The sequence below is a fragment of the Galleria mellonella genome, unplaced genomic scaffold (assembly GCF_026898425.1).
Source record: "Galleria mellonella isolate WM207_F2 unplaced genomic scaffold, CSIRO_AGI_GalMel_v1 utg90, whole genome shotgun sequence".
In the NCBI taxonomy this organism is placed as follows: Eukaryota; Metazoa; Arthropoda; class Insecta; order Lepidoptera; family Pyralidae; genus Galleria; species Galleria mellonella.
The window spans coordinates 2,569,436-2,593,853 of NW_026442172.1; the positions used below are offsets into that span (position 1 = coordinate 2,569,436).

Below are 24,418 nucleotides of genomic sequence, written 5' to 3' on the forward strand. Positions count from 1 at the left end.
GATGAAGACGAAATAAAGATATGTAGTTGAGATAACTTTTGAATAAGCGGATGATCAGATAATTGTAAACAACGAAAAAAGAAGCGATCAGATAGATATTGTCTTCTTAAAACCAAAGGTGGATCACCGACTTCGAGCTGTAAAGCATTGATTGGACTTGATTTCATTGCTCCAGAGATAATCCTCAAGGCCTTTGATTGAATTAAATCCAATTTCTTAAAAGCAAATGAACTTCCTGGAGCTAACAAAAAAGTTCCATAATCAATGACACTCCTTATAAGACCATTATAAGCAAGTTTTAGTGAAACGGGATGTGCTCCCCACCAAACTCCAGCAAGGCACCTAAGAATGTTGAGGTTACGCTCACATTTCGTAGAAATATAATTACAGTGGGACAGACCTGTTAATTTATTATCTAGCACGATACCTAAAAATTTAATTTCAGTCTTTATAGGAATGTATGAGTTATCATAAAGCACCTTAATTTGTTGCGGTGATCTCATTCTTGAAAACAAAACTACACTACTCTTGGTTACAGAAAGATTAAGACCATTTGCATCTAACCACGTTTTTAACAAATCTAATGAATCAGATAATTTGGCAGAAGCAGATTCTATGGACTTCGCAATAAAATATAATAAAAGATCATCAGCATATTGTAAAATTTTGACGGATTTATCAAGGAATAATTCTAGATCGTATGTGTATATGTTAAATAAGATTGGACTGAGAACAGATCCTTGTGGAAAGCCTTTCCATACTGTTCTAGATAATTTGGTATCTTCATCTAAATTCATATATATTGTTCTTTCTGATAAAATATTAATAATGAAATTAGAAAGCATTACCGGTACATTTAGAGCTTGTAATTTAGTTTTTAAAATAGAAATTATTACATTATCATAGGCAGAATTTATATCTAAAAAGGCTGAGAGGATTGACAAATTTTGTGAGAAAGCTATATGAATATCTGAAATAAGAATGCTCACATTATCTAAGGTGCTCTTACCTTTGCTAAAACCAAACTGGTTCGGGGATAGTAAGTTATTACTTTCTAAAAACCATTCTAGACGGTTCTTCACTAAATGTTCAGCTAGCTTTAGTAAGACAGAGGAAAGTGCAACAGGACGGTATGAAGATGGTTCAGAAGGTGGTTTATGAGGCTTTAGAAATGGTATAATAATCTGAGACTTCCATGAAGTAGGTATATTTCCCGAAATAATTATGGAATTAATTATATTTAAAAAGTAAATTAATGTCGCATCGCTAGCATTTTTAAAAAGGAATACGGTATACCGTCTTCTCCCGGTGCAGAGTCTTTAATAGAAGCTAGAACACCTTTAAGTTCTACTAGAGTAAAAGGAGAGTCAAGTTCGAATAATTCGTCAGAGACGGATAGAGAAATATTGTAAAGGCATTCCGGCACATAACTAGGAGCAAGGCGATCTAAAAATTTATTCGCTAAAGTTAAATCGAGTGCAGAACGTGATGTATGATCACTAAAGGCAGATCTGAATCTTTTAATATTATTCCAAACGACTGATGAATTAACTTCTGGACAGATAGAAGAACAAAATCTTCTCCAGCCTTCTAATTTCTTTTTTTTCAGTAGTTTTCGAGTAGAACGTGAAACTGCGGTGTAAATTTCAAAATTTTCTGGTGTCATGTAATTATTATAATTTTTTTCAGCCTCTTTACGATTTTTAATTGCTTCCGTACAATCTTTGTCCCACCAAGGTGGCGAGGGAATTTTCCCTGAAGCACTATTTTTAACAGGAAATAATAAATCAGCAACCTCCTTCATATTTATCATCAAGTCATTACAACATTGATGTTCATTTCCATGGTAAACAATAGGTAACTCCGATATTTTATTATCTAAATATTGTTTGTAAATATTCCAGTCTACATTTGATAAATTATATTTAAGCCGAGGACCACTCTTTCGACTTGAGGGAATGGAAATTGGAAAAGAAAGAATGAGGGGAAAGTGATCGCTTCCGAAAGTAGAGGAATGAGGATACCACGACAGTGAAGAAGCTAAATCAGAAGAACATATTGAAATGTCAGGAGCACTAAACCCTTCATTCGGTGCAGTTCTACGTGTTGGTACATCTGAGTTAATAATACATAAGTTGTAAGTGTCAATTATCGTCAGGAGTTTTCCACCATAAAAATTAGAAGTAGAACTGCCCCACGATTGGTGTTGAGCATTAAAATCGCCCATTACGAGAAAAGGTTTAGGTAAAATTGAAAATAATTGTTCTAGTTGTGAATATATTTGGCATGTAGGATCAGGAATATATAAAGTAACAAAACAGATACCATTTATAATTATAGCAGCTGCATTAATGCCGCTATATACAGGAAGCGAAAAAGAAGAAAAAGGAAGGGAGTTTTTGACCAATATGGCAACACCGCCATATCCGTCAGCTCTATCATCACGGAGACTTGTAAAGCCTGAAATCCTAAAAGGATATCCTGGCTTTAACCAAGTCTCTTGGAGAGCTATTATAAAAGGATTATATTTATTAATCAAATAAAATAAGTCTGATTTCTTGTTTGTTATGCTACGACAGTTCCACTGAATTATTAGGACTTTGTAATCCATTGTGAGAAGTTAATAATTGAGAAAATACATTGTAAATGGCATCGTTGGACGGTGGTAAAGTTGTTTGTATCATTTTCGATTGCGATAACACTTTAATAAGCATGAGAATAATATCAAAGATGGATTGATTATTGTCAATATTATTTGATGATAATGCACAACCATTAGAGGGAGCAGGAATATTATATTCCTTAACTATGGCTTCATGGGCAGAACGATCATATCCTTGTTGTGCTTTTTGAGGAGAGCGTGGTTTAAGTGTAACTGTTTTTTTATGTGATGATTGAATATGTGGTAATGATGATTTCTCTTTGAGGAAAGAAGATTGAAAATGAGATTTATTGGACGGAGATGATGATGTTAATACATCTGAATATAGTTTAGAAGTGGGAGGATGAAATTTTGATGCTTCAGCATAAGAAACACAACTGTGGGCCATTGTTTCTTTAATGGCTTTCTGACGTGCATATTCAGGACATTTCTTACTAATTGCTGAATGAGAACCATTACACAAGATACAAGAAACATTTTCCTCATCTACTTCACATTTATCACCTGTATGATTTTGCCTGCATTTATAACACCGAGGATTTGAACGACACTGCATCTTGACATGTCCGAACCTACAGCAGTTATAGCATTGGATAGTGGGGTAAATGTACAAATCTACAGTTAATGATGTGTAAAACATAAATACTCTTTTTGGTAATATTTGTCCATCAAAAGTAATAACAATGGTTTCAGTATTAATAAAACTTGGTTGTCCTTCATTAATGGTCTTTTTCTTAATTCTTCTGGTTTTTAGAATTCTCCCACAACCTATAGGTACTGATATATTTTGGATTACTTCCTCTTCTGTCCAATCTTTAGGAATACCCCTCACAATTCCCATACGGGTTACATGGAAAGAAGGTATAAATGCCTTAAAATTATGTGTTTCTAAGTGACTATTATTTAAAAATGCATTTGCATTTTCAAAATTTGAGAAAGAAAGCGATAAACGGTTTCTTCCTATTCTTTTGAGGCTACCATTCACTATATTATTTATCTTATTAGTGTGTAAAAAGCGACCAAATGCAATAGGATGTAATGTAGTGTTATCATTAGGATGTGTTTCATTTTTTTGTACATGAACGACATAAGGAGCTACATCCTCGGCATTGTATAAAGTTCTGCTTAAAGTACTGGGTGGAGAAGCAGGTTTAACAGACTCGGTATTATTTACAACTGGTATTGATACTAGAGTTTGATTCTCATCCTCAATACATTGACAATCACTATCTTTAATTTTAGATTCGAGACCTTTGGTGTGCCTCCTTCGTTTTTTATTGCAATGTTTGCAAATGCGACGTTCGCCACGTACTCGCTTACGTTTAGAACTTGCAACGCTAGAACCATCTGTGTCCATACTAGATTCACCCAATATATCAAAACTATTATTAAATGGGATAGTTATATTTGCAGACACCTGGGGGGTTGTCCCCCCAGGGTCTATAGGTGGATCCATAATGTCTAATTAATATAGGTAATTTACTTACCAATATTTACAGCAACAAACACTATTACTACAAAATATACAATTATATATACAATCTAATACACAATATATAAATAAAACTAATCCTTATATAATTAAAAATAAAATTAATTTAAAGAAGATCAAAAAACACTCCCGCTTTTTTAAACGTTTCCCGCGCTTTTTCTCGGATCGAGTTCCCAATTATTATTTCTAATGTCAGACTATAGATACTTCCTAAAGCAAAACCTATATTTTGTGCAGTGCAAACATATATTATACTAAGTTTACGAGGCTAATATATTTAACACAGTTAAAAGCCTTTACAAAATTTTAATAATAATCTCTAATAGTTCTTTTCATAAAGAATAACTTCTAAATATGTCAGCAGCATTATATATGTATATAAAAAAAAAAACATTTTTGGTGACTCTGTGGTACAACTTTTCGTTTCGATTGAAGTGTCAAAAATGTTGACGGACTAGACATGTTATTTTACTGTCATGCAGTGTGAAACATAAATAAAACATGTTAGTTTTTCTAAAAATCATGACTTAATACTAAGCTATAAACTATTAATATGGAGAAATACATTTAAAAATATTACTGCCACTTACATATTTGTTTTAACTAATGACATTATGGATGGTTTAATTCACGCGGCATTGGAAGCTGAGGTATTTTAGATCGCACAATATTTTTACTTTTATCCTTGTAACTTAATATGATGTGACATTCATTCTTTATTTAATGAAAAACCTTTATATTTCAGTCTATATTGAACCGGGCGAAACATGTGAATAGTACTTCGTCACAATTTGACAGTGGTGCCCTAGACCATAAAATGACTTGGACCCATGATAAAATGCATCTTACTGAGTCTGTCGATGAGTCTAGAATGAAGTTTCAGAGGAATTCTGTTGGATCTACGGCATCTAAGATCGAAAAGTTTGATTTATTTAAAAAACTTCATGAATTATACAGTGATTTGAGTAGAGACGAATCATCACAAGTGAACTATGTAAGTTTCATATATTGTATTGAATATATCTTAATTTCGTATATTTATAACTGATTAGTCATATACATTGCTATTAAAGCTTAAAGTTCATTATTAATATTTAATTAATTAATTATTTACTAGTTGTACTTTTACCTGATGAGCTCTAGTCAGAGACAATGATTATGGATGGATAGATAAAGTTTCAACTGTTGTAAATGAATACTTTTCGAGTAGCAGTTTTTTTAAATACTAACATATTGATTGCTTATATCTACTCATACTTGCTCTCATATTTAAAAGGGTCTTGACTATTGTGATTCTATATTAGAGCATCATTGGATATTCAAATAACACAACCAAAATGATATACAGAAAGGTAGGTAGTATAAAGTTGATAGTGAACTTACCTTTCTATACAACATTACTAATTGTAATGTTGTATAGAAAGGTAAGATAGGTAGCAAGGTATTTTACTTTTAATACATGATTTTTATAAATCATTAAATATTTTTTAAGTGCCAGTTTTCAAATGTGTGAAATAGAAAAAGTTATGAAGAGTTGAGGGGCACCCCACCTCAAACTACTTTCTCAATAAAACTTGTGTGAGTTATTACAAAATACTCTAAATATAACAAAGAGTACTGAAAATATAATAAAGAGGCTGATGATGAATGATCAATTTATGATTTTACTATTGTTATGATTTCGGTAGCTTTTCTATTATGAAAAATAGATCTGTTATATTCTTTTTATTATAATAATCTATTTTAAATTGTTACAGCAAGGTTTAAAGACATCATCATATCTACTTGAAAAATTATTGGCAACATATAATTTAAATACTTTAATAATTAATCTGTATCCAGGAAATAAAGGATACTCATTGTCTCTTAGAGTTAATGGCAATACACAATATCTGCATCCACCAGATGCTAATGTAAGTAACTATTATATAATAATATAAAGAAGATCAACAGGATCAATGTACTGTATATTACTGGACTCATTGATTCAGTAATTATACAGTTATAAAAAAAATTAAAAACATTATAGTTTTAAAAGAATTCAGTTTAATTATTGATATGAAGGTATTTTTAATTATACATTTAACATTTTATATGTCAGGCATCTTCAGCTCAAGATGAGACATTGATAGAAACACCACGATGGCCATATGAAGAGGAAGAGCTCTTGAGTTATATAGACAATGAAGAGTTACCAGTTGTATTGCTTGACCTGTTGGAATCTGAACACTCATGCCTTTTTTACTCCGGTTGTATAATAGCTCAGATAAGGGATTACAGGCAGGCATACCCTAGTTTTCTTTGTGATACTCACCATGTCTTGCTAAGGCCTACAAATCAGGTATGCATAATAAAAAATATAGTTTAAATTGTTATTGATATATAATTTGACTAGATCACATCTTGATTAGTTTTTAAAAAAGAAAGAAAGAAATAAATATATATTTTATGGAATTTAAAATTTCCACATTAGTAGTATGTACTATTTTTGTGATGTATGAAAATCCATTCTTAAATATTTTATTCTTATTTAGAACAACAAAAATAAAGGTAGATGATGATAGTCAACTCTAAAAATATAATAATAAATAACATACGGAAGGAATACTATCCTTCCATCTCTCTCTGTAGTCGTGCCCTACTTATTTTTAAACTTACAACACAAGTGCTTTACTAGTTCCATATAAATTGTTTTCAAAACATTCTGAGCTATAATTAATATACTGGTCGTCATGTACAGAGTATAATAACGGATGCGATGTGCATCGGCGGTCGGTGCGGATGGGTGGGGGAGGAGCGTGGTGCCTTAGAAGCGCTAGAAGCGGCCCTAGTCCACGCAGCCGCGCCGCCCCTGTGCCTCGACCCGCGGCCCGCCGTCGGTCTGCTAGCCGCACGCCTGCACGCCGCGCCGCGATTACTCAACACACCGCGGATCAGGCGTCAGGCGAAACGGTTCTCGCAGGTATCATCTTCATCATCATCATCTTAGTCGTTAATTAATGGCAATTTTTTTATATTGCCGTACACTATTGTATGTTATAAAAAACTGTGTTGACTCAACTGCATTCATTGACTTTCTACAATACATTTGAGTTCGTCATTGTATTTTCGGAGGGTTTCACATTTGTTTTTTAGTATAGGGTCATTACTTGAGTTTACTTGTAATTACATGTTTCTATATAAACATGGAGTGTACATGTGTAATATTTATTAAGAACTTATACTAATTGTATGTGTGATACAGGGTGGCCCAAAAGTCCTTAGAAAAGTAAAATTTGAATTAAACGAAAACGGCGCGCGTGAGCGGTGCAGGGGAAGCGGGGACAGTAACTTCGGTTTCTGGGAATTTAGTCGCGATGGAGCGTTTCACCGGAGCGGACCGTGCGTTTTGTGTGCGCGAGTTTTATCAAAACAACAATTCGGCAACCGTTGCGAGGCGTAAATTTCGAGAACACAAAGGTTTACACAACTTTGATGACACCCCAGCTCTCCAAACAATTAAGAATTGGGTTGCTAAGTTCGAGGAGACCGGTTCGACGTTAGATAAACCGCGGTTGGGTCGCCCAAGGACATCACGTACGGAACAAAACATCGAAACAGTGGCACAATCTATTCGTGAAAATCCTACACAGTTAATTCGTAAGCGTTCCAGTGCATTAAACGTATCCAGGACATCGTTACAACGGATTTTGAAGAAAGATTTACTTATGCACCCTTACAAAATTCAGTTGGTGCAAGAATTAAAAGAAACTGATGCTATTCAGAGAGTGAATTATGTTAATGAAATGTTTAATCGGTTTACTTCGTTCAATAACATAATGTTCTCTGATGAGGCACACTTCCACATTAACGGACATGTTAGTAAACAAAATTGCCGCTATTGGAGCCCGATTAATCCAAAACTTAAGCACCAGAAGCCCTTACATAGCCCTAAAGTTACAGTTTGGGCCGCTATGTCAGCCCATGGCATCATAGGGCCTTACTTTTTTGAGGACGGCAGAGGGCGTGCTGTTACTGTTACTTCGGAGCGATATGTGGCCATGATCGAGGAGTTTTTCACACAAAAATTGCAAAACTTTCCAGGCTTTAATGCCCGAACATGGTTTCAACAAGATGGAGCAACTTTCCACACCTCCAATACTGCTATGCCCGTTATCCGTCAACTTTTTCCAAACAAAGTTATCTCTAAGAGAGGAGACATTTCCTGGCTACCACGTAGCCCGGATCTGACTCCAATGGATTTTTTTTGTGGGGCTACCTTAAGGCTAAAGTGTACGACTCTAACCCGCGGTCAATTAATGACCTAAAAGAAAACATCCGCAGAGAAATGGCAAGCATTTCAGCAGTGACGTGCCGCGCAGTCATCGACAATTTCAGAAAGCGTTTGCAAGAGTGCCGTGACTGTAACGGATTACATTTGGACGACGTTATTTACAAAAAATAATTCCCGTTTTTCTAGCTATATTTACAAATAAAAATATTATTCATAGTGTAATTAGTTTTATTTTAATTAATTTTTTATAATATCTAATATCTAAGGACTTATGGGCCACCCTGTACAAATATATATAAAATATATCTTTTGTCATAACTGTTTCTACCAAATTTTACTTTGCAAATGAAGAATGAAAGAGTTCAAATACAGTTATGAATTATTTCAATCAATACTTATTTCTTAAGAGAGGAAAGGACTGGCTGAAAATTAGCGCTGTATAGCTGTACACATTGCACTGGGGCACTTACAGCATGAGCTGAGGCAGTTCCTTTTGCCTAATATGAGACATTTATTTATGTAATATTTTTGTATTTTCTTTTATAATTGTGTTTTTCTGGCATTAAATATTTTTATTTCTATTATATTCTTATTGGAATATGATTTTCATTTAATATTTGTAGAAAAATATTTGAATATTGACAGGTAATATGATGATGATTCTGCTCTTATAGTCTAGAACTTTTTAGTTGTGTTTAGTAAATAGATAAATATTCATTTATCACTCACCTTTATAGTTATAGTGACAGTATAAAAAAATCAAACTATTAACAATTTCTTATAATTCAATTATGTTGTCAGGTTGCAGTGAATAGAAAAAGGAAATTAGATCAGTTCACACATTATCATGGACTGGAGTTGCTTGAATTAATACATAAACAGAGAGTGAAGAATAGTAGACAGTCAGTGCCTCCTACAAGATTATCATCGAAATATCCTAAGAAGCCTCCAGAGGTAACTTGCATGGTTATATATGTAATAACTTGCATAGTTGTAATAAAGGTTTTTTATTTTATTTTTTTAATTTATTAATATTAACAAACAGTAAACTCAATAATATCAACAGTATATATCTACAACAATATATTTTATTCTTCTATTCCGAGTAACATTAACCACATATTACTATATAACAAAATATATAAAATGGCAATGTGTAGTTTCTATTATATTATATTATACCAAAGCTATGTGTAAAATATATGTGTAAAACAAAAATATAAAGAGGTACTAAAATCAACACATAGTCAAGGATCCCATCAATGATCTACTCAAAACCAAAGACTTTTTGACAAAGACAAATTAGTATTATAATTATTTACCAACTATAAATAAATACAATATTAACAACAATTAAATATATTATTCCTTGACCTCAAGTAGACATTCACCAGAGGGAGACTTTGTACAAAAGTCGATTGCTTGGGTACCTCTGTCCCATTCGTGTTTCTTCCGTGAAGCAGTTGTGTTTGCATGGCTGTATTTCGGTTTGAAGGATGGGATATGGCGTGAATTTACAGGGCACAAAGGAATAACACCTGAGTCCTCAGGAATGGCAACGCATGGGGGGTATCATGGGCGAAACAGTATACTCTGTTATGTCTATGGTACTGCTCATGATAATATTTGATTTATATTATCTCCTAATTTCAATTCCATTGATATTAGTATAATATTATAAGCATTAACAATGCGATTAATTTGTGAGCGTTTACCTCTGTAAGTGAGACAAAAGGAGATAGCAACCAATCGATGTTAAGAATACAATGAAGATAGTGATTAATGATTTTTTGTTAAGGTTTTCAAGCCAGTAGAACCACCGAGAATGGATCCATTATCATTGGCTATGCCATCGGAACCAAGTGGGCCGCTTCGGGTAGCACGCGCCTATGAGCGTCCCCGGCCAACTCCAGACTGCCAACCACAACTCTTTGAAGAGTATATTCTGGAAACAGAGAAGACATCACCGCATGCTGGCGCCGGTTTCTTCCATATAAAGCTCTCGATATTGCAGAGACCGTCCGATCAAGAGTTCCTCGGTGAATTATATGTAGATAGAGATCATGTCGAGGGAGAAAGAAATGGAGCCGCATGTAGATTTACTTTAGGTATGTGTAAGATGTATGACGCAAATATTATCCTCTCTTTGGTTGTGGTTTCTACTAGATTCTAGTCTAGATTCGAGTTCTATATTGAAGCTTTTGTTAAACACATCACTCGAGTTAGGTAGAAAAAGCCAGTCAGTGATATTATCAACAATAGGTATAAAACCTATTTTCTTTTTACTTTTGCTTACTATTTCATTCTCATACACAAAAGTTTAAAAGTAAAGAAAAAAAAGCTCCTTCCTTTATTTTTAAACTTTCGGGTTTAGATAATATTTTAGGTATTATAGCAAAAAGTTTAGAAAAATAATGTTGTAATTGGTTAATATAATCTTATAATTTTTATGTAAACTTAAACATTTTCGAATGCAATGTCGCAATATCCTTTACCCTCCTTACCTATCCATATTCTCGATCAAATCTAGGAACACAAGTAGGGTAGATGGCTACAAATCAATCTGTAGGTTAACTGTGCGTCGAGCAGATTAAGTTCTACTATGATTACAAATAAATCTCCATCAGTCGCGTACTACTCAATAAGCCGCAATCTCCGCGCACCATCCGGTTAAACATTAGCAAATCAACAAAACTGTTGGATAATTTGCAGTAAAACAAGAACGCGTATAAAAAGACCAACACGCTGGGACTACGTGAACCAGGATTGTCCTTCACTCTTCTCTTTACCCAACAGTAATTTTACTTTAACATTACAACCATATTACTTTTGTAAGTGCTCAATGTAATAAGGTGATTAGGACAGTTCTTTGTGGCAGTTATGAGGACACTTATAATAATTAATAACAACTCATAAATATCTCATAATAAGGCATATATTTCTTATATTGTATTTTTTTATTATATCTTTATACAATTTTCTTGTTGTAATACGTTTTATTTTTATAGGATCAAGAGTACAAGCAAACAAATATATACAACAATTTACCGAGATATTTACAGAAGAAGGCCGTAAATCAGTCAGAATAAAGCACATTGTACCTGGACAACTTCCAAGAGTGTCATTTACAGGAAGCATGAGAGAATTGGTATGTTATTGAATGATATATAGTGTCATCATTTTTAGGTAAATAGGTAAAATACTAACTTTATAGATTATTAGCCTAGCGGTGTAGGTATTACCTTGATTTCTAGACCCTGAAGGTAGTGAAATCGTATCTAGTCGACATTAAATACTTTGTATGGTAATTTAAGAACCCGCCTAACTGTTCAGTAAGGAAGGGAGAGAGATTGTTAGTGATGGGGTCTAACAACGCCTTTGCTAGTAATGTATCCTATCAGGTTGACCTCTTCGCGGTTTCTCTTGGATACATAATATATGATATAACAGTGTATTCCGTTATCGCAGGCGAGGCTACCATTCTATTTCATCCATAAAAAAAACTGTTTAATAAAGAAAAACACTCAACGTAATTTATAACAAATGTTTAAAAGACCGCATATTTCATATTTAAATATATTATACTTACACAGTATATTATATATTGTGTTAGTAATATTTCTAGTATCATTAAAGTTCAGCGTTATTTATCTGAAACAGCATTAGGCCACATGTTAGTTATTAACCCATTAAAGTTAAAAACATCAATAAAACATTAGCAGGGTCAACAACTTATGTTACAACGGTCAGCAGCGGCGGCGGCGGCCGCCGCGGCGGCTAGCAGCGCAACCGTACACACTCACGCTACCACAGTACCTATTGTGTGAGTAATCATTCTAATTGTTAATATGAAAATTGGACTTAGTTTTCCTTCCCTTAGGATCATTCACAAAACAAAAATATTTATTTAAGAGATAGATTTAGAGAAATGGCGTCTCAAAGTCGACCCTGTTGTTTCAAAATTATGATTATGAAAAAATCTATAATTTTTTTCTGTTAGTTACTATATAAGATATATATTTCAGGACATCTGCAATTGCGCCCACACCCAACACTCATACAAACACGCGTCAGTTGCCGATCCTGGTTAGTAAATTATTATATCTATATATTATTATAATTAACTGACTTTAAAAAGAATGAGGTTCTTAATTCTTTTTTTATGTTTGTTATATATTTTACGTTTGTTACCTCATAATTCCGTCAGTTGTGAATCGATTTGGGAAAATCTTTTTTTATCTGAACGGATATAGTTACAGATTAGTCGTCTGCAAATTTTATCATAATCAGTTCAGTAGTTTAGTTTTTTAAATAAAAAAAAAATCTAGTTTTTCCACAACTGAAGTTGGTGTATTCTGTGGAACACAACTCTAAATTATTATTACTATAATTGTAAAAAGAAAATTAATATTAGAATGTTTTCGTTTTATATTTACTAAATGATCTACTCAAGTTACAAGTATTATACTTGAGTAGATCAATTACTATGATATATGCTGTCTGAAATCCTTATTCTCCTACATTTGTTGTTTTTGTATATAATTTTTTTCTATTTATGTGGTTTCATCATAAGAATATATATTCTATAATTTATGTGAAACATTCTTTACAGTTTTGAATCTTGCGATATCATAAGAGGTAATCAGGGTAACAAAACAAATAAACTATTTTATTATGTTTTGCAATATAAAGAAAATTTTAAAATATAAATAAATACATTTAAGGTTAAAACTATACGAAGCTCTTGGACTGCGGCCTATATCGTATAGAGTATTAGCTATAGTAACAACAGGCTAATATTGTCTTGTTATGAGGGTTGTCAACAGTGAGACAATAACGGATTGACGGAATGACGTCATGATGATAATATAGAAATTGTATTTGTTTTAATTTCATATGTAACGATATACTGTGATAGCAGGCACAACTGCAGCAAGTTGGGAGTATAGGCAGCGTGACTGCTGTTGGCAACGTTGTGGGGAACGTGGGCACGGTTGGCAGCGTGGGCAGCGTCGGCAGCGTCGGTAGTGTGGGCAGCGTGGGCAGTGTGAGCAGTGTTGGCAGTGTTGGCAGTGTAGCAGCAGAGACTGCACTGAAGCAACAGCCTTCGCCCAGTACTCCACGGTTATCGCCTCAGGTAAATAACAGCAAGTGCGTTGTAAAGGCCATGATCGCTGTCGCTAGCGTAGTGGGGAACGTTGACACATTTAGCAAGGTGGTTTGTCATGCAATTTTACTAAATAATGTACATTTAGTGGTTAATTTTAAATGTTAATGTTAATTTATTTTCTTGTGAGAGGGAATTGTTTTTATGCAATTTAGAATATCAATCAACCTGACAGCCCACCTGGTGGAAAACGTTAACTGTCGCCTATAGTCATGAATATTATCGTTGATGAATATCAGAAAATAATATATGACGTCCATGGTGCCGTTCATGCGGACTATGGTGTAATACTTGCGTGCTCTAATAATTTAACTGTAAACGTATTTATACGTATTTATGACTCGATATAGTGTTCAATTTGTATAAGAAATCATTGTACAATGACAGGTGCATGATATCCATTCGACGCAGGCATCATCCAACCAGTTACTCGCTCAGCAGCTTACCAATCCTCAACAACCGCTGAATCCTCAAAAGATGCAATCGGCCATCATACATATACAGCATCCGCTTATGTCTACTGCTGGCACATCACAGGTATTGTTATATATAACATTATGATGTTGGAAAAGTTTCTATCAATAATGAATTTATTTTTTCTGTCATATTTTAATGTACTTATTAAATATTTTTAGGTACAAAACATTCAGTATACGAACACGTCGTCAACACAACAGAAAGCGACCATCACAAAGCCCCGAACAACGAATCCTGCAATAAGCGCACTTGTTACTAGCCTCATGAATTCAGCGCAGCAGTTTCAGCAAGGTTAGTTTTTAATTTATTTATTTATTTACGCGAATTATGTTGTAGTACTCTTTTTATTTATTAGGAATTATCTTAATATACACAACACTTGTTAAGGCTATCCCTACAATACACCATCCTTCCGGGCAAAAAAAATATAAAAATATATGATTTTTTTTAAGGAAATAAATACGTTTTGTCAAAATAATAATTAAAAAGTTTAGAAAGTCAAAATTATTAAAACAATACCAATTTTTAGTAATTAATTTTTAATTTTTTTAAACATTAAAATAAGGGAAATGATTTTATCGTGTATATAAAATTAAGTAAACAATATAATAGGTGAATAGTTATCATTTCTCGTTTTAATTATTATAATTTTTATGTTCATGATAGGTATTTTTAAGAAACAAAAAGCTATGCTTGGATGTAAATATGCTTTATTTAATTAGTCATCATTATATTGTATGTATTGATATTTTACTTATTTTACTAATATCGGACATTAAAATTGATAAAAACAAAAATATTATCTTCAAAAATGTCGCTAGTCATAATCCGTGTTATATTAATAATAATATTTTTCATTATTATTAACTAAATTATTTATATAATTAAATATAATTTATAAATTATTATTATAATTAAAGTATGCTTAACTGACTATTCTGACGTTATATGTTTCTACAACTTTCGGTTGATTAGGTCAATCGTCGTTAGAGCAAATACCACCCGAAAACTTTGCCTGTAAAATATCATAGTCGTCAGTCATAACCTTTATAATACATTCCATAATTACATTTATTAGTTGATGACATACTTTATATATAAGACAAAACGTTTCAAATTTTACTTTAATAATTAAAAGTACATATTATAATATATATATACATACACATATATGTTACTGCTATATATCTTTATCTGGAATGTAAGATGATAGCCGACATTGATGTTTCTGTATATGCAAGCTAAATATGGACACAATAATTTAACTGAATTGGAAATTTAATCATTAATTTATTGTTTGTTAGGTATATTACCACGTAATTTCTAAGTTTACATACCTATACTGATCACAAATTTAGCCAATTATTTCATTATTAGCGTAATTATTTCTTAGTACACAGACCACACACACAGAGAGAGAACCTTATGTCAATAGAATTGTCAGTTCTTGTTTTATCTTGTGATTTACTGATTTAACGGTTTGACTTGATTTTATGAATTGTGTTCCGAGACATTGGTTGAGATGATGCCCACAGCCACATTTTATCATCGTATCGGTCGCCATCGACAGGAAAATCATTATCGAATGCTTGAACTTAAATGGTCACGTACAGTGCGGTTTCAAAAGGATTTTCTTTGCCGAGGTTTTTCCAGGTTTATTAAGGTTTTTTCAGGTTCGGCAACGCGCACGTGATATCCCTAGTGTTGCAAACATCTAAAAGCTACAGTAATCATTTACCATCAGACGGGCTATTCGCACGTTTCCCACCTTCGTTGTATAAAAAAAAAATATGAACACCTATTCTTATAATCCACAGCTGCAAGTCAGAATGCGGCCAAGAACGTAGCAAGCACAGCGAGTAGCAACGCGACAATACTGAATCTGCTGAATAGCGCGCCGGCTGCTATGACGCACGTGACGTCATCATCCGACGGGCTCGATGCACACAAGTTGCTCGGCCGCGTGTCGATAGCAGGGGCTCGACTTGTGCCTGCGACTACCGCCTCGCATCCTACACACGCCGCACATGCTGCACATCCCTCACACCCTCTTCCTGCGTATACGCAGCAGGTGGGGTTCCTGTCATTATCATTTCAATCATTGAACACATCTTCGAACTTAGATATTCTTTCATATTTCAAATATAAAGCAGAGTAAGTTTTTATTTATGAATTCAATATGTATAGATTCTTTAATAGAGATTTGCTACTTCGATCACGCGAAATCCGTTCTTTTTTTCCATTCCAATGAGAATATCGAGAAACGTCTTCTTAATGTGAATAATAAGAATAAATAATGTAAATATAAGATATAATGTCTGCCTCCGATATTATTCATCGATATTGATGTAATTGCATCGCTATGAACGCGCCACTTTGTTCTTATTACATTTTTAATGACCTGATTCATATCCAACCTTATGCTTTCTGTATTTCTATCAATTTTCATATAAATGATAGAGTTATTAGGTGTATAAACTTACTTATCATTGCATTATAATGTTCCTTTTTAGAGTTGAACTACTGAGACCTTAGTGATGTTTATATTCTATAGTTTTGAAGCACAAATAATTACTAGATATGGCAATTATAATTATTTTAATGTTATTAACTCTACAATATTATTAGGGTACCATGCATTAATTAAGTTTAATGTTCTAGATAATAATATTACTGAAATAATAGGCTAATAATGTTGGCCTTCAAGATCTTTTTTATTTCCATGTTTAAACTCGTAATATTATGGATAGTAATTATAATTTTTACTATGTACATTAAAACCTATAAAATTACGAATACGTCATATGCAGGGTGTGGGCGTGCAAGTGATGAGCGGGTACACGCGCGATAATGAGTCCACAAACGTGTCGAGTAGTGAGAGCGCGTTGCTCGAGCGACTTATCGGTTCGGAAACCGCTGTGCCCGCCACGCAACAGCAACCGCAGCCGCAGCCGCAACCGCAACCGCAGCCACAAGCGCAACCAGTCTGCCATTTACAGGTTTTTATTTCAGTTACTTTTTAAATTAAGAATGAAATGAAATATCTTCCATAATTATATTCTATTGAATCTGTATTTATTTAGTCTATTACAAACTCTTATGGTTCTACCGCCAGTTTAGATCAGTCGCCCTAGACAAGTGTAGTATGAATCTATTGTTAAATTTGTTATTGTTGCCCTAAGCATGAGATGATAACGGAAACATATCTACCTATTTGTTTGCCACTTGTATTAGGAAGTAGATTTAGCCAAAAAGATATTCAAGCATAAAACTCAATTATTACTCGTAAAGCATTTTTATATATTATTGGTGGCATAATTTGTTTATTCCATATTACATATTGCATACTATAAATTACTTCAAAGAATATGTAATTTATATTTTGGTGTATCTATCACTTGCCAGTATCTCAATGATATAACGCCTTAAGTTATTTATAATGATATTAATAAATGGAGTAATATTTTAATTTCAGGGTTTAAGTTTAGCATCCCTTCAAGGGCTGCAAGGCATTCAGGGTTTGCAGAATGTGCAAGTGCAGATACCAGGGTTGTCGGCGCCAATATCGCTGTCCCTAAACGTGTCCGGTGCTCCTAGTGGGCTGCTTGTTTCCGTCCCCTCCACCACGTCTGTTGTACTCACCAACCAGCCGTCGGTGCTATCGTTACCTATTGGTGAGTTTTATATTTAAAGTAACACTTTTACCGCGTTTTAAAATAATTTTGTGTTATCACGTTATTATTGTGCGGAACTATTGAATTACAATTCTATGCGACACTTGTGTAACACGAATGTCGCGCGGACTTTATACAGTTATTATTATACTTGTGTTATGTAATTATATATTATAATGTATTTATGTATTAATATTAATGGTATATATTATGATAGTGGTATTCTTACGCAAGTATATATTGTTAATTTGTAATAATTCTCAGCTGTAGACAATCAATTGCTTTGATAGCTTGTTAAGTACTTGTTAAGTAAAATTAAACGCGGTTCAATTTTCTTTATATATATTCTTTATTGCACTTGTAATTTACATTGTTAATGCATTTATAAATATTGTGAGCAAGGGTGGACTTATCTCTGACAGAGATCTTTTCCAGTCAACCCAATGCAGTTAGAAAGCATGTTGTTAGTGGGTAGCTGAAGTGCTACTGTTATTAATATTTAGAGTACATAAACAAATATACAGTTAAATAAAATACTATTATTCTATCAAAACATATATTAAATAATGATCATCGGAAAGATTGAAAATAGTTTGTTTTTGAAATGTGACAAATAATTTATATGTCGCCATATTTCGGCATGAACAGCAGAGGAAGTAATCACTACGTTATAAGCGTTGGCACTGGTCTTATACCAACGAAACTTGGGAGAATTTTTTTTTAAATGTATGTTACCTTTTCAAAGTAACAACACAATAAAAAGTATAAAAAAAAGAAAACTAAATGCTTATTAAAAGTGCTGTACCTATATATGCTTCCATCCAAGATATCGACAGATGTCATAAAAAACCTAGTTTTTTCATAATATAAAATTTTCCAATTTTACAAAAATCATGGACAATAAAATAAGTATTATATATGTATTTAGTTACTTTATTTTACTCTACTACAATTTTTAATAAATTTTTTTGACAGGTGAGTTATGCAAATTCTCTTTGGCGTATTAAACAATAGTTGGAAATATTGTGTCGAGTCTAACGGAAGAAATAGCCCTATTTGTAATAATAACATTATTACATTTACATATAACTATAACATGACTAAAATTGTTTTAAAAGGTGACATTTTAACGGGAAATTGTATAGTGCAAATACAATTAATTAATTATCCATACATGATTTTAAGTACTATTTGCTTTCGTAATATATCATTACTTATAATTAAATCTCAGTTTATATGGATAAATAACCATAGTAGGAATAACACTAATGGATTTTAGATCATTTTACAAATTCAGTAAAATTTTTAATATAGCATAGAAATACTTAATAGCTTTGCTACTATATGAACGAATAAATTAATTAGATAATACATGCAAACTTTAATTATACTTAACTATATTAATTATAATTATTGTTTACTCACTGGTTTAAATCGCCGATTATTCTTTATTACAAGTATAATATATTATACTGAAGATTATTTATATTTTTATCTATTAATACGTAATTTATCAAAACACATTAGTTGTATTAATATTAAAAAAAAATTATATTTATGAATGAAGTTCTGTTTTTGAAGCCACAACACAGACTGTCATGGTGCCTATTCAAGATGGCTATGATCGGCCATCATGGATTTTTTTACAGTTCGGTAACATAGTTTCATAGAGAAACGCCATTCCAACAACATTGTTCCAACTGTGGCAGGCCGGGGGGAAAGGGATTGTTAGTAATGGAGATTAAAAATACCATTGCTAGCAATATACCCAACCAGGTCGACCTCCTCGCGGTTCTCCCTGGAAACTATCATGGTTAATTCTTGACAGATTCATCATGATGGGCTAACTGGCCTATCTTCATTGTCATCGATCACTCTTCACTGGTGCCCCGCCAGCGTATCCTATTAGCGCAGGCGGGATTACCATTCCATTATCACCCATCAAAAAAAAAAACTGGTAGGCCCGGTATGAGCGATCTCAGCATATTGTTTGTCGTTATAGCTCACCTGATGTCTAGCGGGGTGAAGGGCGCGGTGCGGGGCGGCGCCGTGCAGGTGGTGCGCGGGGCGCGGCCCGCGCGGCCCGCCGCCCGCCCCGCGCCCCGCGCCGCCGCGCCCGCCGCGCCCGCGCCCGCCGCCACCGCCGCGCCCTCCGCTGGCCCTGCCGTGCACTCCATCGCCACGCTGCAGCCCGCCGCCGCACCCTCAGGTACGGTCATATTTACTGTGATTTCTAATTACCACGTATTGCTTTCTTATGGACTCCGTAACGACAAAGCGATACTTAGTAGGGCCAACGTTAGTCCACAGTGCTAGTGGCATTTCATGTCCACGTACTCTCCTTGAAAACTATCTAGGTAAATGCGTCATGGCGGTGTTATTGACTTGACCTTATCTCTCTAGTATCCCACCAGTATAACTTATTAGAATAGACGAGGTTACCATTCTATTTTTACCTAAATATAAAATTAGTAAAGATGTATATACCTATAAAAAACCGGTCAAGTGTGAGACGGACTCGTGCAACGAGGGTTCCGTATCTATTTCATAATTTTTTTTTGAAATAATTACGAATTTACGGTATTCGAATTTTTTCCTTTACTTGTACTACATGACATCGCTTCTTGCCAAATTTCATGATTTTAGATCAACGGGAAGTATCCTATAGGTTTTGATTACCTTTGCGTATGTCAAAATATGCGATATAAATGGAAAATAATCAATTTAGAAGCTTGATTTTTTCACTGCTTTAAGAGATTGCAGACTTGAGTATATGATATTAATTTCAACTTGATACCTCTACGCGTTCCTAAGAAAAAGCATTGACAAATAGACAAACGGACGGACGGATAACGAAGTGATTCTATAAGGGTATCGTCTTTTTCTTTGGAGGTACGAAACCCTAAAAAACCGGTCTGATGCGAGTTGAACTCGCCCGCCAAGAATTCCATATATAAATATGAACTAAAATTATCATTATTACATTTCTCATACGAAATAGAGAATTATTATTATTATTGATTTTACAATATGTATTTTTTTATTTTGGGCCAAAATTATAAATATATTTGTTTATTAACTATATTTGATTTTGAGGGATTTTTTTTGATAATTTCTCAAAAACGGTGGTAATTAGGAATATCGTTTTATTTTTCCTGTAATATTCACCTATACCTTTATAAATTATAATTATTTAAGATTTTTCAGTTCCGAAGCTTCGAAGAAGGGGGGGGGATAGTGTTTTTCACAATTTCAATTACAACTGAAAAACTCTATAAGCATCATAAACTAAATAAAAATCAGTTTTAAAATATATAGAAATGAAGCCTTTTCATGTGATACTCCATTAGTATTAGTAGGTCAATTTTAAAATTTTGCAAATGCAATATGTACGGGCTAATGATATGTGAAACTATTCCAAATATCAAATCGATAGTGTTAGCCGTTAGTATGATATAGCGCTGTGACTGATGGACTGACATACGGACGGTCCATGTAATTCATAACGCAGCATTTAACATTATAAAACGTATTGAAAGGGAGACTTTGTACCAAAGTTGATTACTTGGGTACCTCTGTCCCATTCGTGTTTCAACTGTGAAGCAGTTGTGTTTGCATGGCTGTGTTTTGGTTTGAAGGGTGGAATATGGCGTGAATTTACTGGGTACCTACAGAGGAATAACACCTGAGTCCTCAGGAAAGGCAACGCATGGGGGAATATCATGGGCGAAATAGTGTCCATGGTACTGCTCATGTCTATAGACGACGGTTACCACTTTCCATCAGGTGGGCCGTCAGCTTGTTTGCCATCCTAAGTTGTATAAAAAAAGTATTGAAAATTAACTAATTCTTAAGGTAATTAATTGATTTTCTAGTAGTAGTTCCGTTCTCAGTTATTGAAAAATTAGTATAATACACTTACAAGTGTGATAAAAAAGCATTTTTGTTACTTAAGTTCTGATAGTAGTCATATTGTATCAACGTCAAAATATATTTACAAAATGACGTTTTTTCAGGTACCACTCAATTCATCACTCAGGCCCAAGCGCAGGCTTTAAATGCGCACCAAGTGAGGCGAAAATCCAACGCGGATAGTTCATAGTAAATATTTAAACTGTAGTACACTGCCGTTTTAGTGAATATCTGTAAATACACAGTAGGTAAATTTATTATAGATGTAATGAAATTAAGATGACTGCTTAAGGTGAATTCCACAGGTAAAAACTAGTGTTTTACAATCCTTTTAAGAGACTAAACACATTTTAATACATCAGCAATATAAACGATGGTTAGTGTGCATGTAAATTTTATCCGACTGCAGGTACGTACGTACAGGTATAAGTAAAATATTTAACGATTTGGCTCGACAGTACCAATACGGCACCGCAAATAATATTGGACAATTTGTCAAATTTGACAGTTATGAATCTAAATATTTGACTATGATGAATGTCATTTTCTTTTTAATCATGTTATCTTACTTTTTTTTTATTATACATCTCAATCATGTATTTTTTATTGTTTGAAAGTCACAAATATAAATATGAAATTTAATTTTACCATAACTCTGACATTAGAAATTATATGATCATGACATAAATTTGAAGTGTTGATATGGTTATTAAAAGTGTTAAAGGTACCAATACTTTTACTAATTAAAAAAAAATGTTGTTGATGGATTTGTTGAACAACTGTATATATCTATGTTGTAGGTAGATATTAGACTTGTTAATTTGTTTGAAATTTACATATGGAAATTGAATGGACGTTAACTATTTGGTATATTAAGGATAGACAAGTAATGTCTCATCGGTTTTTAAACGTAAGTTCGTAATTTAGAACGAAATTTGTCCAAACCATATTTCCTGATTGCATGTTGTAAAATTATTAAGAGAATTTACCAAGGGTAATAAAGGTACCTATTTATAAATAATGTAACATTGTACTGGTACTTAAGAATATAATTAAGAAAAATTAATCTGATATGAATTAATTGGCCAGTATTATAATGAACTGTGCTGTCAATGCCTGACTGCTCGATTAATGTAACTTTACCAACCTTGATATGTGTATCAAAGTACAATACTTTGCAATTACTCGAGCGTGATATACGTTGAATTTCGTTGTAAATATGTATTACATGTAGGTTTATATATTATAAGCATCACAAAATATAATTCTGTAATTATTATTATAACGTTAAAAGAATATATGATCGAGCGATTATTATTTATGCTTTTACAATATATAAATCGAGATACGTGTACAGGGCCCATTGAGGCCGCCTGCAACAACGATTATAATATTGCACTATTTATGTTATATTATGATGGGTTTTGTAAATAAAACAAGTGATAAGCGGTATCGATAACCGTAATACTCAATAAAATAGGGATCAAATTAGTACTTTTTAGTTTTGCTTGTTAAATGTAATTAAAAACAATGCAAACTAGATTTTAAGGTATATTTATGATCCCTCGGTGTTCAAGTTGCCAGCTATGTGCATTTTAGCGGTTAATTTGACATAATAATATGTACATAATATATCGGAAAACTCAATTGATAATATTTTAGATGCATTATTATTAACATAAAATGTATAATAATACAATAATATTAACATCAATTAATTATGTTCATCATTTGTTCATAATTGTTATTTTCACGCGCACAATTAACATTTTTATCATGAGTCTCTTATTTGCAATGGTAACATTAACAGCAATGGTGACATATCGATCTTTTGTAAAAATAATAAACTGACCAGTGTTTAATATAAAAAAATAATGATCCTTGAAATTTCTGTCTGTCGGTCGGTTGTCTGTATTATGCATGTTTGTACGAGAAATGCATTAAAATTACTACAGGATATAACATGCGATTACGTTTCATTGTGTCATACAAGTTAGAAGATCAGTTTTATTTTAAAACTACATGTGTCTACTAATTGGGTTTTAATTATACTGATAGAATATGTTCACATTTGGTAAACGTTGTTTTTAAACTTTACCATAAAATAAAATACCGAAGTTTTGAAATGCCGAAACGCGTTCGTATCGAAAGCAGATTCATAAATGGATAGTGACATTTCGTTTATTGTAAACTGCAAAAATTTACCATTATCACAGTAGTTTTTTGTAATTTAAATATATAATTCGTGTTTTGTTCGAATCCAAAACTGTACAAACAACCTTGATAATGAGATGCGTTCGGTAGGGATTTATTGGATTCTATGCAAAGTGACGGGCAGAAGCTAATTTAATTATAATTTCTAGACTATTGCTGTTACAAATGAAGATAGTTATCAGAAATGTGTTCATATAGGCATTGTATTATATTTCTAACGGATAATGTACATACTGTTTGCATAGAACTATGCACATATTTGTAATTTTTTTACTTAAGACTGACAATGGCTGCTTTACCTGTCAACTTTCAAACACAAATGATCTTATTTATTTTTTTAATATTTAATAATATACGTTATGGTATTTGATAATAAAAAGTATTTGATAACTTTATGTGCGCATTGTGAAGCGTAAGATTTTTTTATTAGCTTTCTTTTAAGAGGAACGAAATCAAAGTTTCACATTGACAGTAATCTTATTTTTTTTAACCCTAAGAAGACACAAGTCAGCGCGTTCACCGCAAAAAAGATGCTGTTTATCGTATC

The 24,418-nt window shown here is 33.1% G+C and overlaps 1 protein-coding gene across 3 annotated transcripts; it reads left to right on the top strand.

Annotated features, from left to right (window-relative positions):
- Window positions 1–4,600: 4,600 nt before the first annotated feature.
- LOC113523525 (transcription factor SPT20 homolog) lies at window positions 4,601–24,306 on the top strand. 3 transcript variants are annotated; one of them, XM_052902399.1, is made up of 18 exons: window positions 4,601–4,804; window positions 4,900–5,148; window positions 5,912–6,067; window positions 6,256–6,495; window positions 6,895–7,116; window positions 9,229–9,381; window positions 10,226–10,535; window positions 11,436–11,575; window positions 12,147–12,250; window positions 12,453–12,513; window positions 13,346–13,564; window positions 13,982–14,131; window positions 14,230–14,362; window positions 15,889–16,142; window positions 16,882–17,070; window positions 17,547–17,745; window positions 19,748–19,954; window positions 21,762–24,306. In XM_052902399.1, exons 1-18 carry the CDS (start codon window positions 4,769–4,771, stop codon window positions 21,845–21,847), a joined length of 3,108 nt encoding a protein of 1,035 aa, XP_052758359.1. In that variant the 5' UTR covers window positions 4,601–4,768; the 3' UTR covers window positions 21,848–24,306. The 3 variants fall into 3 exon arrangements, with proteins under 3 accessions (XP_052758359.1, XP_052758361.1, XP_052758360.1); XM_052902401.1 differs by having other exon boundaries at window positions 13,349–13,564; XM_052902400.1 differs by having other exon boundaries at window positions 12,150–12,250.
- The last annotated feature ends 112 nt before the right edge of the window (window positions 24,307–24,418 follow it).